This window comes from Agelaius tricolor, unplaced genomic scaffold (genome assembly GCF_023055355.1).
Source record: "Agelaius tricolor isolate 1412-34295 unplaced genomic scaffold, bAgeTri1.0.p SCAF_8, whole genome shotgun sequence".
NCBI classification, from domain to species: Eukaryota; Metazoa; Chordata; class Aves; order Passeriformes; family Icteridae; genus Agelaius; species Agelaius tricolor.
The window spans coordinates 4,312,543-4,328,229 of NW_027269268.1; the positions used below are offsets into that span (position 1 = coordinate 4,312,543).

General features: G+C 38.5%; 1 protein-coding gene across 4 annotated transcripts; it reads right to left on the reverse strand.

Annotated features, from left to right (window-relative positions):
* Window positions 1-1,062: 1,062 nt before the first annotated feature.
* On the reverse strand, window positions 1,063-15,614 carry HELQ (helicase, POLQ like). Of its 4 annotated transcripts, none has more exons than XM_071431436.1 (18): window positions 15,339-15,614; window positions 14,232-14,970; window positions 13,698-13,876; window positions 12,944-13,144; window positions 11,837-11,909; window positions 11,249-11,346; window positions 10,584-10,682; window positions 9,775-9,920; window positions 8,855-9,094; window positions 8,023-8,164; window positions 7,617-7,721; window positions 6,887-7,106; window positions 6,007-6,164; window positions 5,541-5,639; window positions 5,081-5,254; window positions 4,440-4,553; window positions 2,661-2,795; window positions 1,063-1,262 (listed from the first exon to the last, which is right to left on the reverse strand). In XM_071431436.1, the coding sequence occupies exons 1-18, from the start codon at window positions 15,489-15,491 to the stop codon at window positions 1,176-1,178; spliced, it is 3,162 nt and encodes a 1,053-aa protein (XP_071287537.1). In that variant the 5' UTR covers window positions 15,492-15,614; the 3' UTR covers window positions 1,063-1,175. The 4 variants fall into 4 exon arrangements, with proteins under 4 accessions (XP_071287537.1, XP_071287538.1, XP_071287540.1 ...); XM_071431437.1 differs by having other exon boundaries at window positions 14,232-14,965; window positions 15,339-15,473; XM_071431439.1 differs by lacking the exon at window positions 14,232-14,970 and having other exon boundaries at window positions 15,339-15,474.
* Window positions 15,615-15,687: the final 73 nt, after the last annotated feature.

Here is a 15,687-nt window from a genome sequence, read left to right on the forward strand (position 1 = left end):
TTTTGCTGGAGCTAATTGGGTTCAGATGCCTTTAAAAATCCTGACTAGGGTGACTGACACATGCCCATGGACTCTCAGAACTTGACAGGGCTTCTCAAACATCAGTTCTTTAAGACCTCATCTTTATTTAGTCTTCACATTTAAGTAAGAAATTAAAAACATTTTAAAAAAGTAAACCTTCTGTTTGGAAGACTGCTTCAAAGGCATCCTGAAAGAATTATCTCAGGGAATTGCCAGAGGCTGAATATGAATTTGATATCTGCATTTTTCAAAAAGGCTTAAACTAGGCATCATTTACCATCTCTTGCACAACTCTGGGACAACTTCTTTGTTATGAATTGCAGCTCCTTCCATTAGCTACGCTTAGAGTACAGAGAATCCTGCAAGCAGGCATTTCTGGGTAGCTCACTCAAATGCAGGTGTCCTAAAGGGAATATCTAAAGGTATTATTTAAGTCAGCTGTGAGCATAAGCTCCCAGCAGAAGTACACACAAAGCAGTCAGTCCAATTCCCAAAGCACTCCTAGGGCTGTATCTAAAACCAGGAATGAAGATGATTCTGTCCTATTGCTCAAGAAGTTCACAGTCCAAACCTTCGAATTAAGTCAACTGTGGCATTCACATTCTCTGAAAAAATTCCTTTTCCTAGGGTTTTTTCTCCTGGGAAGCTGGAAGGCAGCTAGAGAGGCCTCAGAGAAAAGGAAAACAATTCTTCTTTCATTTGCTTCTCCTGTGCTGTGCTCTGTGGAATGTGTTTGGAGATTGTTTACCCAACGGTGATTGCCTGATTGGACTCTGGTGTGAGTTGTTTTGACTCTTTGGCCAATCAGGGCCAAGCTGTGTCAGGACTCTGGAAAGAGTCACGAGTTTTTATTACCTTTTTAGCATTCAGTAAATATCCTTTCTGTAATCTTTAGTATAGTATAGTATTCTTTAATATAATATAGTAGAATAAAGTAATAAATTAGACTTCTGATAAGATGGAGTCAGATGAATCATTCCTGCCCTCGTCAGGGCACCTTGTTTACAATAGTCAACTTCTGAATTCAGAAATCACTCAGAATTGTGGTATACAAAAGATATTAAATATTTATTAAATTACAGCAGCTTTAAACAGGAGAGTTAAAAACTTTAAAAATATCTGAATTTTGGATTCATTATTTTTTTCCATGACAATCAGTGGGTCCCTGGGATATCTGTTGGCACTTTTAAGAGTTCTTCGACTTCTTCCTGTAAAGCCTCAGCTTTTTCACTCAGCAGCATCTACAACAAGAAAACACAGAGAAAAACAAAAATTACAAAAACAAATACAAGTATTAGCTATAACTCTTAGATTAAAACACCAACGTTTCCCTCCAAACTTGCACCTGGGCCTGTAGAAGACTGCTGCTCCCAGGACAGCAGCAGCTTTGCTTCAAAGAACCAGCATTTTTTTGTCGATTAGTTTACACCCATATAGAAAGCAGTCACACAAAAATTCATACAGCACACAGATGGTTTTCTGGATTCTGCCACCACATAATACACCAATTTTACAGAATATGAACAGTTTTGTCTGGAACCGTTAAGGAACATTTTTAACCTTAGACATTCATTTTCCATGTTAGAATAAACATTTTTAAGTTGTGTCTGCTGAGCTGACTTCTTCCTTTATTTGAAATTTCTTACTACAGCATTTTACACCAGACATACAGGACTCCCAATATTAGCAGTTGTTAAATCCACTGCCCTGAACTGTTTGTTGCTGGCATGGAGAGGAACAGGACCCCATTCAAGCACTCTTCTAACTTCCCAATTAGAGAAAACTCCATGAATTTAGTATCTGAGCAGGAGAGTAGGGTCGATTGCTAGACTTGTCCTTGATGTAGATAAGCAATCTGCATATATCCCTTTCTTTTGGCTCCCACAGCAGCAAACGAAAAAGGCAGCAAGAAGCCTACAACATTATCTGAACATGACCTTTAAGGTACACATACCCTAAAGCTGGTATATTCACTTCATGAGAATGTGCAAACCAAAACTTTCTAATTGACTGCCTTATTTTTACACCAATCACCCATCCTTTTATTCTGGACATTCCCTTACTTCACCATGAGCTTGCTCTTTTAGTAGAATCAAACATGAAGCCAATACCATTGCAAGAGCAGATGATGAATGGGGATAGGGAGAGAATACCATCCCTTGAAAAAGTACTTCCTGCAGTTTTTGTTTAGACACAACTCAGTGTTTGTTATGGAACTTGCATATTCAAAATGGAAAAGACAGGAAAGAATAAAAGGGCATGACAAAAGCAACCTAAATAGGTGAAGTTAATCCTGCACCTTGTTGGTTTCCATTTCTACAACCCTACAAATCCTATTCTTTTGTCACAATTACCACTAGAACTTCTGTAAGGTAAGTCCTGAGATATTGGCAGAACAGAGCATTTCAAGTATCAGACAAGCTGTCACGCATTCTTGCCCTTTACTTCCCCTCTGAAAAGCAGCACCACTTGGCTGTACACAACAGACTGCTCTTAGTACATATCAGCACTTGGATCACAAATGTCCACTAATGCCTTTACTAGTAAACTGAATCCTTCCCTTTTATTGTTGTTCAAACATCCACTTTTGACATACTGGAGTTCTGAAGCAGGTTTTTATAGCTTTGTTTCTAACTCACCTTTGCAGATGAAATTATTTGTTTGGCTTGACGTCGTGACAAGTGCTCAATCATCCTCACCAAAGTTTCTGGATTTGCATTAGCCAGGTGTGCTAAAGTTTTGTACCCTGCATTGTAAAGCTGTTTTGCTCGTGCCTGAAAGTACAAAATTGTGTTAGATTATCAGAACAGGAAATAGGAATTACTGGTAAGTGCCAATATCTGCACCAATCTCCAACATTTCATTTTGCATATCAATCCAATTCTCTTTTTCTAACCTGAATACTCACTGAGAATCTTTATAGCCTAAAAGCACAGGTTTGCCACTAAGATTTACCACCCTAGCTATCTTATCCACCTTTTATGAATCCATTTGCCTTTATTTCCTCTGAGCCTAGATGATAGCAATGCTGCTGTCTTCTCTTGTTGCCATGTTTTCTGCATTCACTGTCACTGACAGGAATGACAGTCCCACATTCTTTGGAGGCGTCTGTCTTGTTTAGCTTCTCAGATTAAAACCTCACTGCCACTAAATTCAATGGTTTTCTGACAAACTGATTCTACAATATGCTGGACAAGTAAGTTAAATCATTTTGTGAGAAGTAGAACCTTGGACTGAAGTCCCAAAAGAGCTTTTGTTTTAATAGGAGTCTTTGATTCAGAGACAAGTTAAATATCTTATTTAAAATACATGCAGTCCCAACATGACTTTGCATATTTCTGTAAGGATCTTTTAACTTAAATATGTAAATTCTTATTCCTCCTTACTCCCAGGAACTGAAGAATACTTACCACAAAAGAAACCTGGACTCTGTTTTCCACAGAATGACTAAGTTGGAAGAGGCCTTAAAGATCATCAAATCCAACCCATGCCTTAACACCTCAATTAAACCATGGCACTGAGTGCCACATCCAGTCTTAAACATATCCAGGGATGGTGACTCCACCAGCTCCCTGGACAGACCATTCCAAAACTTTATCACCCTTTCTGTAAAAAACTCCTTCCTAATATCCAGCCTATATTTCCCTTGGCACAGCTTGAGACTGTGTCCTCTGGTTCTGTCAGTTGCTGCCTGAAGAAAGAGACCAACCCCCAGCTGACTAAAGCCACCTTTCAGAAGTTGTAGAGAGTGATAAGGTCCCCTCTGAGTCTCCTGCTCTCCAGGCTAAACACCCCCAGCTCCCTCAGTTGTTCCTCACAGGGTTTTTGTTCCAAGCCCCTCTCCAGCCTCGTTGCTTCCTCTGGACATGCTCAAGTGAGTCAACATCCTTCCTAAACTGAGGGGGCCAGAACTGGACACAGCACTCAAGGTGTGGCCTCACCAGTGCCAAGTGCAGAGGAAGAATGATCTCCCTGCTCCTGCTGGCCACACTATTCCTGACACAGACCAGGATGCCCTTGGCCTTCAGAGCTGGCTCATGTTCAGTCTATTGTTGACCAGTACCCCCAGGTCCCTTTCTGCCTGGGCCCGGTCCGGCCACACTGTTCCCAGCCCATAAGAGTGCAGGGGATTATTGTGGCCAAAATGCAGGACTTTCAACTGAGTATACAGTTAAATTATTGTCCAAATACAGTATTTTCGTAGTTGCTGTGGCAGAAGCCAGAAGAAAACCATAGGCCTCAGCTCCCATTTCCTAAACAGATCACTTTTCCCCCAAACTCCACACTGTTGTGGAATATCTGCATTAAGCTGAATTCCCAGTAACAAATTACTTAGTTTTCCAGATACACTTGAAAGACACAGTAACATTTAGCACACAAGTTAACTTGAAAAGTTTCATCAAGGCAGGTTTACTGACCTCTAGAACCCCTGCTACCTCCATCAGAGGGATGAGTTCTGTCTTAACACAGTATGTCAGCTGCTTGGTAAGCTCTGTCAGCAAGGCTTTATAAACCCAGAATTCTTCCAATTCCTGCAGAGACAAAGATTGCTAAAAATCAGCTCCAAAGTTCTGTATTTGAGAAATATGACGGACAAAACTCTACTAAGGCAAAAAGTATGTATTTGTCTTTTAGATAGGGGAAGCACTATTATTTCTCTAAGCCATCCTTTCAGAGAGCTGCAGAGGTGTATTCAGCATTCTTCAGCTGAACATCCCAAAGGTGGGGCAATTCTGAAGGATCAGCAATAAATTATTTTCCTTATTTCACCAACAGCACTAACAGTGACCAATGCCCTGTACAATTTGTATATTTTCACACTCTCAGTGCATAAAGCTTGCTTTTACTATCAGAAATGTCATTGTATGACAATGTTAAGCTTTGCTCAACAGAAAAAATGACAGAAAAAATAACATAGAACAGGAAAGGTGAAGAAACATTTTTGCACAGGAAAGGTGAATTACCACACCTGTATTCAGTTCTAAAGTAAGATAACAAAACTCCAGATTTTGCAAAACCAAGCCACAAAGAATTTATTTACATTTTTTTAACACAGTACCTCACAGAAATGTAGAAGGCAGGATGCAAAGGAGGCTGCAGAATTGAGGAGATTCTGCACATAGCCCCGGGACAAGTTAAATTTCTCTGAAACACTCCATATATTGGTCTCTTTCAGTAGTGAATAAAGAACAAATGTCAGGTAGAACCTGTTCACCACAGCATTGTCCACATTCTAGGAATAAGACAAACTAGAATTCAGAGCCAGTATCACACTGCAGATGTTCTGTTAGTACTACAAGGCAAATCTTTTCATCTCTACTCCCTCCACAGCTTTAAAACATTTCTATACTACACACAAAGACATGAAAAACATTAAGAAAACCAACCAATGAGATTAAAAGAACTTTAATAATCAGAACAGCAATAAATAACATTAGCAGAAAAATCTTCTGGAATTTGCAAATAATCAAATGAAATCACTAAACTGTCATCTTAGGTATGAGAAATTGCCAACCTACCTTTCTGACGGCTTGACCAGAAGCCTTTTTTGTAATAAAGCTTTCAGGTACTCCCACAATATCTGCTACTTTTTGCTCTGCTGCACTTAGCTGGTTAAACTAAAATAAAATTTTATAAAGAATTTTCAGATATTCAATTCTTTTAATATCATAGAAAACACAAGTACATTGTTCACAGTGCAACAACGTTTTTCAATATCTCTATAGAATCAGTAGAGTACAGTCACCAGTCACAGGCAGCTCTGAGGCTTCTTTGCCTACTAGTGTGATTTATCTGTAACTGTCCATCTCTGAATGCCTCATTTTAACAGAATTAAACAGATTTTAGTGCACCCCCAGTAAAAAACCCAGCATATTTGCTATCAGATTGCTACCCCACTTCAGGTCCTATGTGTACAAAGCCCCTGCAAATTTAATACACAGGATTACTGAATGCCCCAATGGATGTTTGCTAGCAATTTCTCACCTGTCTCAAGTATATCATCCAATCTGGGCTACAAGTAGAAGTCATATCATAGGGAGTTGACAGATAGAGGAGATGAAGATTGCTCTCGAGAACCAGCCCCTCCAAACTCTTTTTCAGTTCTCGGTACAGAATATTGCAGTACGCCAAGTCTATTGAGCCTAGAATAAGCACACAGGGTAAGAATAAGGACAATTATAAACAGGCACACAGAGTTAAATAAAGTACATTTTAACATAGAAATAGTATTGTCTTTACCTTCCACAAAAGCTTGTTATGCCATCTGAACTGGAGAGAAATATCTGCAACCTGAATTACTATTCTAACCTGAGTAGCGAAGCAAAGCTGAGGAAAGGCAATCACCTATTTCCATGTATGTTCATTCTGTGTGGTTTTGGAGTGCTTGTGAAATGTCTTGGCTTTACTGAAATCCTACAATAATTCTGTAGATTGAAGGAACCTTTCAGACTCATCCTGTTTCAACTACATTCCACAGCCCAAAATATTTATGATACGATAGGAAAACAAAACTTCCTGATATATTTATTTTTATTGCAATTGGTCTACATGTCATATGCTCCCTTTCCCTCTTAAGCTTTCCAAGGAATCCTTCTGTTTACAATAACCTGTTCATAACAATTAATTGTAAAACAAGGCCCTGAGCCACTTCAATTACAACACTAAATCAATTATTTAAGTGATTCTTTTAGGGGTACAGTTCCATTTTTTTTCCCAGTGGGATCAATATTATTACACTTCATTCACATCACTTTCAGTCATGTGCTACTTCACTCCCATTTTCAGTCTACATCATGTAGCAAAACTCTTTCTTGACAACTTATTTTTCATTGCAGTTTAATAATAAGAATAAAAAAGTGCATACCCTTAAATGCAGCTTTACCCAAGGGTGTGATTGTCAGTGTAGATTTGGAATTGTGGTCTTTCTCAGATATTCTTCCTTTTAGGAGTCCTTTTTCTATTAGATTTTCCAGTCCATCTTTAATTATCTCTGAGAGGCTCTTCTCTTTACACAGCAGCTGCTGCTGAACACCCAGCAATGTACAGCACATAAAATTGTCCACTTCCTCACAGGTAACTGCTATCTGCACCAGTTTGGGAAACGATTAGCATATTTAAAGTTATAATTTCACATATTTAATAAGACATAAGAAAAAAATACTGAATAAAGAAAGAGCTTGTGTTTCTATAGAATATATCCCAACAAATAGAATGGTAGATTCTCGGTGGTGGATCTGATGGACTGCTCTCCATCTGTTCTATTATTCTAGCAACTGCATCATGTTAACTTGCTTCCACTGCTTCTATTTGTATTTTGAATCAAGTATCAGAAATAGAAATATTAATATTCTATTGTATAATAAGATAGATATAATTTTTGCTTTTACACATAAGGTAATCGTTGTGTTAGATGATTACTTATTGAGTTACATGAGAAGATCTAATCAGATAAGGACAAAAATTTGATTAAAGCTTTTCTGAACTTGCAAGCCTGAATGTTTAAGCAGTCTGTCTTTTCCTACAGGATCAACAGGTGACATTTTCTTAGCATTTCCAAGCAGTTAAGTTACTCACAGAGAAGAGTTAACTGATACCTTCAGTCCAACCAAAGATAACAACAGGCTCTGGATTCCCTTGGTCAACTCCAGCAGAAGATTGCTGTGGCAGCTCTCCAAAGGACTGTGAACTAAATCCTGAACCTAAAAGGGGCAAGGAAGATATTAGTACAGAGGAATATTCATGCATTAATTTTATACTTTCAAAAAATCAAACTGACATGCATGATTCACCTTATAAAGAAAATAACGGTAAACATCAAAAGTTTACAGTTCCCATCTGAAAACAAGCCACATAAAGGAAGTGTAAAGGTATTATTACATAAATCAAATACTTACAACTTTAAGAGGTGAACAAAAATTAAGCTAGGCAGCTTGTCTCCTCCTGTTTATTGCACCATCTTAACTCAGCAAGTTAAATTACCAACAGCTTTGTAAAAATTACCAAGTGTTTGTCTTTTTCTTGCACTATGAGAATACTTTCTCCAGCACTGTCAATACCAGCTCGACCAGCTCTGCCAATCATTTGCTTATACTGGCTCTTCTTCAGGAAGTCATTGCCAACATAAGGAGCTCTGAGAATCACCCTGCAAAGACATCTTGAATAAGTTATGCTTTATATTCAAATTACTAAAGCAGCAATAAAATGTTATAAATTCAAATTCACTATTTATATAGGCCCCTTACCTCATAACTAATAAAATTCAAATGTACCTCTTTGGACAGATGAGTAAATCAATTGTAAAGCCTTAAACTATTTAAGGTGTATTAAATGTGCACACAGAAGTGGATTCTTAGCCAGTCCACCTAGCCAAGCAATCTTTGGTCACACAGAGTACAGCAGCCCTATCATCAGAACTTGCATATGAAAAGATAACACATTTTTGTTTTAAAACATATTCCAACTGCAAATCCTCAGAAAAGGTTTATTTTACCATTTAAACACTGCTCCTAGGAGAGTATCTAAAGAAATCACTCTTCTTTTGAATAACATTACTAAAAACATGAAAACATTTTTCAATTTATTAAAACTTCCTTAATCCATTTACATAAGTGCTCTTCAGTGATATACTCTGAGGTACTTCCTACTGATTCACATTTCCTACATGATTGCTACAGGCTTGTGTCCCAAATTGACCACAACATCCTTTATATTTCCAATTTGCTGGCAAAAGCACAAACACACTTTAAATAGCACTAAGATTTCCAACTTACTAAAGATTTTTTTTTTTACAAAGCAAAAATCAATGCAAAACTTAAATCTTTTGGCTACTAACCTTCTAGCTGGTAGGTTCACTCCAGCAGCTAAAGTGGCTGTGCAAGCAAGCAGACACAGGACACCTGCAGAATAAGCTTCCTCTATGCTTTTTCTTTCATCATTTGTAAGGCCACCATGGTGATAGGCAATACCAAAAGGGATTGTTTGCTTCAAAACAGGACAGACAGTTCCATTTCCAATACTCTTTAGGTTCTTGATGAGATCTTGTTTTTCTTTCTCCTTGTGGGCTCTAAATTCTCTTGGAGGAGGAAAAGCATTTCTTTAGATTTTGACCAATCATTAAGCAAAAAGAAAATAAAAACCAAGAGACATGCTTACTGCCTCATTCTGTTCATCATTCATTTCTCTAACATGTAAGTTGAAGAAATAGTTATTTCCAGTAACTTTCCAGCAATACACAAGAGGCTGATTTAGTTGCAATAGAGCCTTCCTTGTTTGGAAACACAGGAACAGAAGAGATCAAATACTGGCTGCTTTAGATTTTACAGCTCAGATTTCCAAAGTGGGTATGGGAATAGAGATATTCAACTGACTACCAAATACATGACTAAATACCAAATGTTTGTTTTCCAAGAGAAAAATGTTTGTTTTCTAAGCTTCCAGAAACCAATGCCAAAGGGACATAAAGTTAGATTAATTTAGTATGTTTTTCCTTCTTTTCTTTAGTTTTTTTTCCTCTGGCAATCGTCTTTTTCAACTGTTTTGGTACAAAAGTAAGAACTTAAAAAAAATTTTATTTAATAAGCCTTTTGCAGTTTGCTATCACTTATGCAGTTAGCAACATTACATGACTCCATCTTCAAAGCATTTACTTCTAATCACCAGGGAAAACCACTTGCAAGATAGATGACAATAAACCCTAAGTTGTAAGCAATTATTTCACATATAATTAAAAAAAAAATATATATAGAAACTTACTTCTTGAGGTACTTGCAGACCATTGAAGCCACATTTTCACAATTCTTTTTAGTGGGACAAAAGATTAGACAGGAATATTTAGGAATAACTTCAGTAACGAGGGCAATGATGTGGTCAGGATCTGCTCTCTCCAGATTACTAGAATACTGTAATAAGCACAGATTGACAAATATTTAAACCTAGGAATTAAGTCGTAACCTAAACATTCAACACTTGTTCTCAACCATTGCTTGAATACTCCCATTGGATTTAATGTGACGGAATTCCAAGATGTTGTAGAATAAACTTTTCTCCCAATCCTCATATGAAAGACATTGAACTTGAGGGATGCATGGATACACAAATCAAATTCTTTGCTTTTTCCCTTAATACTTCATTTTCTTTTAGCAATGCTTGAGATATAGTCTACCATTAGACACATTTTCCTTTGTAAAGGTTGAAAGAATCCCTACAAGGCAGTAGTAAGCTGGCAAAACCCCCAAAAGGTATCTTTCAGTTTTGTCCAAGAGTGATCAACTCTACCCCCCAACAAAAAACATTGAGTATCTGGAATACTCAAACATATTACTTTTCAAAATACTGAAGAAACCTCTACCTTGAAGAGTCAAAAAGAAGTGCAAATCAAGTTAAGCATTCAGTATTTTAAGGCTGTTTTTTTCATTCCCAAAGCCTACCCCTTCTTTCTCATGGGTACTACAACTGAATTATCATGTTTAAGTAATTTCTCTAGTAAAAGGCCTGTAAGCATATCAGTGTAAAATAATGCATTTCACAACAGTTCTAAGAAACTATAAGCACTTTGTTTTTACCTTGAAATTAAGGAGATGTGAAAAAGCAAAGCCATTTTCTGTTTTGCTGTCAACTGCATAAATGGTGTCTCGTATCTTTATGTACTCCTTTAATTCTACCTAGCAAGGTAGAAACCACAAAGAGAAACTTCAGTTAAATTACTCAGTTCTCTCTAAAGCTATTACTGATGTACAGATACAGCTTTTCTCTAAACATCACATGTCATATACATACTTGCACATAAGCACGCGCTTTAGAATTTTTAAGAGAACTTAATTGTTTTGATTATTTGCCTTGATAAACCATGGAATCATAATGAAGAATGCCAAAATTGCATCCCATGAACTATTTATAAACCATGTTGTCCTAACAGCATACAAGAACCAGCATCTACATATCCTAGTTATACCAAATGGACTGCAGTGACTCAGCACAGTTGCTGTAATTTAGGAATTGCTTAAGCTAAAGAGAAGCAAATGCCTTAGCACAGCATTACAAAGGTTATTGCATTTGTGTATTTAGAAGTGCATGGTGCTATTTACTGTATTGTTAGCAATTAGAGAGCAATGGCAGGCCTTATACTGTACAATTAAGCACAAAAGGTGTGATACAATTCTAAACAGATTTACTATGATTTTAAAGGCAAATATCTTCTTTACTAATTCCTGGTATCTTGTATACAGACCGGTCTAAAATTATTAGTGTAGTACTCTGCTTGGAGGAACTTCTGCAGGTCTCCAACATTATTTAACGTTGCACTCATGCCAATGATCTGTGTCTTTTCTGTAAAACAGAAGTTGAAATGATTTTATTGTCACATTGCCAATTTTTAACACTTCTGTTCAGTATCTAAGTCACGAGACTCCTTCTTCACCATCAATCTTTCCAAAATGCCAAAGTAGCAGGTTTGAAGGGAAAGGCCACTACTAAAGAAATACTAACTAACTAAGAAATAATATTATAAGTTACAAAATAGTAACTGAGACTTAAATGTAAAAAGAAGAAACATTTAATTGGAAAGGGCTCCTACAAATAAATGGAAGACTTTTGACAACACCTAGCATTTCACAGAGAAGTCAAAAGAGCTTCAAAAACACCCTAACATCGTTAGAGGGTCAAGTAACACTTCAATGAGTAAATGCTGTTAATACATGGAGTCATGCCATGTTTTTCAAAAGCAGCCAAAACAACACAAATCCAGAAAGTGAGAGTGACTTCTCTCAGAGGCCACAACTACAAAATGTTAATGACATTAACTGTAGCCATGTCTTACTACTGGTGTAAAGAATTTTCGCCAGAGTAATTTCCAGTACTGCTCCACGACTTCCCGTCCCGAGCATATGCAGCTGTGGACAGAAGGGAAAAAGAAAAGGCAAGAATGCTAATGAGTTGAGAGTATTTCTAAAAAAACCCCACCAAAATATATAATATAAAGAAATACTACAGAACTGTTTTTCTTGGACTTCCTAAAGATATCCCTTGTTTAAATTTGGACTGTTAAGCTCAGATGTATTACCTCACTCAAAAAGCATTTAAGAATCACAGAACAAGACTCATGGGCAAATGTAGACAACAAGATTTACCTTCCATTTAATTAGACCACAACTGACACAGTTAACTCCTGACAGTAAACAGTCAGGGTGGAGATTTTTCTATTTGCCAGTCTGAGGCAATTTTAAACTAAATGTGGTTTAAGCAACACTTAAAGTAAAAACATTCCTAGCAGCCAGCTTCTAGAAAAAACAGTAGTTAGTGCTTCAGCTGCCCTCTGTTTAGAAGCTACAGTGCTAAAGTATGGTCAGTCAGCCTGAATAATTCCAGGAATTAAAATCCCCATTAGACATTATACATGTTACTCAACCTCACAATAAACCCTTGGTAGTGCAACTCAGCCCCACCACTGCAACAGGCAATTCTCACAGCCAAATGTTACTTGGTATTTTTCATTTTTGTCAGTGTTTCACTGGGTCATTACTACCAGACACAAAGTTGCATGGCTTCACATCTACGAGTTAAGGTCTAGGCTTCATAAAGTACATTCCAAAACATTAGAATTATTTATGCTTTATATCAACCCATTAGAGACTTCTAAATGACAAGTAGTTATGCAGGAATTCACCATCAACCACTACCACAGTAGATTTCTCAATATAAATCTATTATTCTAAAAAAGTGATAAATGCTTCATTAAAAAAAAGAACAAACAACAACTTTCAAATTAGAGAATTATGGGCCAATTCAGAACACAGAAAATAAAAGTAGTTTTCATGATGAATACTCTAAGCAAAACCAAACAGGCAAAGAACTGCTCCTTCCTAAATAATTGCTTATTAGAACCCTAAAAGATCTTGCACCTGATACGCTGGATCTTGTGGCCTACCTCATCCACCACAACCAGGCCGAGGTCATTGATTCTTTCTGTTTCAATTAAGGAGTTCACCAGAGCATGTCCTTTTTCTATAGTAGCAATATAAAGAGATTTCTTTACTCTCCTTTTGATTGGTGGAAATCTTCCTTTACTTCCTGCATATTCTTCAACCAGGAAACCCAATTCTATCCCAAAACTCGATAAACCCCTAATCTGTAAAAGAAAAATCAGTTAGAGAACAAATTCATGCTCATTTTGGATTGCAGATCTGCCTCAATAACTCAACAGAAAATCAACCCATACCACAATCAGCTGCTTGAATGAGTGAAACATATTAGCTAAGATTATCTGCTTCAGCTACAAAATTGAACTGTCTGCACAAATTATAGCTGGGTTCCATCTGTTCTCTAAAACTAACTTTCCCTTTATACCAAAATACGTTTTTATTTCAAGATCACTTACTTAGCAAGATGGGCAGCACAGTTCTCAGGCTGCACAATTAAAGAAAACATCCCAAAAAGCCATTATTTCAAAATTCAGCACCCTTTACTTCATAACTCAGTATCTTCACCTCATAATTTGTGTCTGTTCCATTCCAAAATTACTGACCCTCAGAGCAGCATTTAGAAGAGGTCACTCACTTCCCACCGTATATTCATAAAAACCTTACTGCAAACCAGGCACTCGAGCAAGTAAACAAAGCGTATCATGAAAGACTTATATCAAAAACAGCAGAACAGCAGTACCAGAAACACTGTATCCAGACCTTTTCTTGGACAATGGCAACATATGGCAGGATCATCAGAACATCCTTCTGCCTGCAGAGTAATTCTTGGAGAATTATTATTTCAGCTACAAGAGTTTTTCCACCACCAGTTGGCAACGAGTATATCAAGTTCTTCCTTTGCTGTAGGGATTCTAACATTAGGCAATCATGCTGCCACTCTGCAAAATATAAATGGAACTATCAGCAACCCCAGGGGAATGTTAGTTAATGTGAAAATGCCTGTGTTTCATTCAGAACACTCTGAGCTCAGCCTTTGAGAGCTTTTCCTCAAAAAAGCACTTAAAGCTTTCAGTGATGGTGACTTCTAGCTATTCTGTAATCCAGATGGATACCATCCATCCATCCCATCCATCTAAAACACCAAAACAGCCACTTCCTAAAACAGGACAACTACTTTCCAATGTGGTTTATGTTAAGCATTACCTTAAATATTTTTACAGTATAATGGGTGAAACAGACAATACTCCACTAGCAGTTCTTTTTTTTTTTCCAACAGACCATTGGTTACACTACCATAAAGTGTTTCAATCCCTCGAAGTTGTCTGAATAAATCTTTAACCTTGCTAGGTAATCCATAAAAAGGGCCTATATCAAGAGAAGAAGATTCAATAGCTTTCCTAGCCACAAAAATCTCTTCAGATAAAACAGCTTCTTTGAGCTGCTTGGTCTTGGAGACCTGCAGAGTCTGGGCTCTGGCATTTCCAGTCATAGCACTTTTCAGGTGATCTTTGAGACTCTCAGATTTAAATAAAACACACTTGGAGTGTGAGGAAGAATCAATAGGTCTGTTCCTGTGTTCAGCACCAGCATAAAAAGACAGTGGGTCTCTGATTTTGTCTGAGAAAGAATTCACACGTTCATCTCTCCCTTTTGAGAGTGGAGATGTTCTAGAAGCAGAAGAAAGTTCATCCATTTTTTCAAAATACAGGAGTTGCGACGATGGCAAGTCATCTAAAATAGACTCAGTTAATTTTTGATTGCCATCAGCTGGGTCACTGTCATGCACTTGGCAGGCACCCTCATCGTCACTTTTAAGAACAACCGCATTTTGTGAAGCAGAGAAGTGGTCTTGCTCTTTCTGGTGAACTCCTGACTGAAGGTTCCCAAGTACAATCTCTCCAGCTGCTTTCACATCCATATTTTTATCCTGCAGGTATTTGTGCTCAACATCATCCACTTGAGCGATCAAGGAATCGTTTCCATGAAAGCTGTCATAGTCACCAAACATATCCTCCTCGCTATCATTACTGCACTGCAAAAACGAAACAGGAGTTATCGACACCCTGAGGCAACGCCACGGAAGGCAGAATAACATGCAGAGCGCAAACATCAGAGCCAAGTCGCTTAAGTCTGCCCCAGCTTAACACAAAAGCATTTTGTGCGATGTCGTCTGTGAGGAAAACCCAGCTCAGGTTCTGAAGAAATGCCTTGACTAAGTGAAACAGATAACCTACAAGTAGGAGAATACGTGCAGAGAGATGATAGAGATGATTTTTTTAAAGCTAAAGCCAAACGGCAGTATACCCTCTCATACAAAATATGACGCTTCCGGACACACACCATCCTCCCAGCGGAGCTGCCCCGCCTCGACACCAGCCCCAGGATCCCGCCATCCCCTACCAGGGCCTCCGCCGGGGGTCCCTCGCCGCCAGAGCTCGTTCTCTTGCGAGCCACCGGCGAGCTAGCAGCAACGGGCTGCCCTGGGGCCCGGCTCCGCTTGCGCTCCGATCTGGAGCGGCTCTTCCTCCGCACGGCGAGCCCAGGCTCCGCCATGGCCAGGGCTGCGCGGGACCGTCACTGCCGCGGCAGGGCACGGAGCGGGACCGCCGGGCCGCCCCACGGAGGCGCAGCCACCATGGCGGGAGCGGGGACTCCGGGCAACAACCCGCCGGGGGAAGCACGTAGCCGGGCTGCTGCCAATCGCCTGCCCCGAGTCGGGAAGACCGCGCTGCTATTGGCCAGCGGGGGG

Excerpts from the sequence above, each read along its gene's own strand:
- HELQ (XM_071431436.1), bottom strand. The coding sequence starts at position 15,491 with ATGGCGGAGCCTGGGCTCGCCGTGCGGAGGAAGAGCCGCTCCAGATCG. Across the intron at positions 8,165-8,854 it reads GTGAACCTACCAGCTAGAAG|GGTGATTCTCAGAGCTCCTT; the intron begins GTTAGTAGCCAA and ends ATGTCTTTGCAG. Across the intron at positions 6,165-6,886 it reads GGGTAAAGCTGCATTTAAGG|GCTCAATAGACTTGGCGTAC; the intron begins GTATGCACTTTT and ends TGCTTATTCTAG.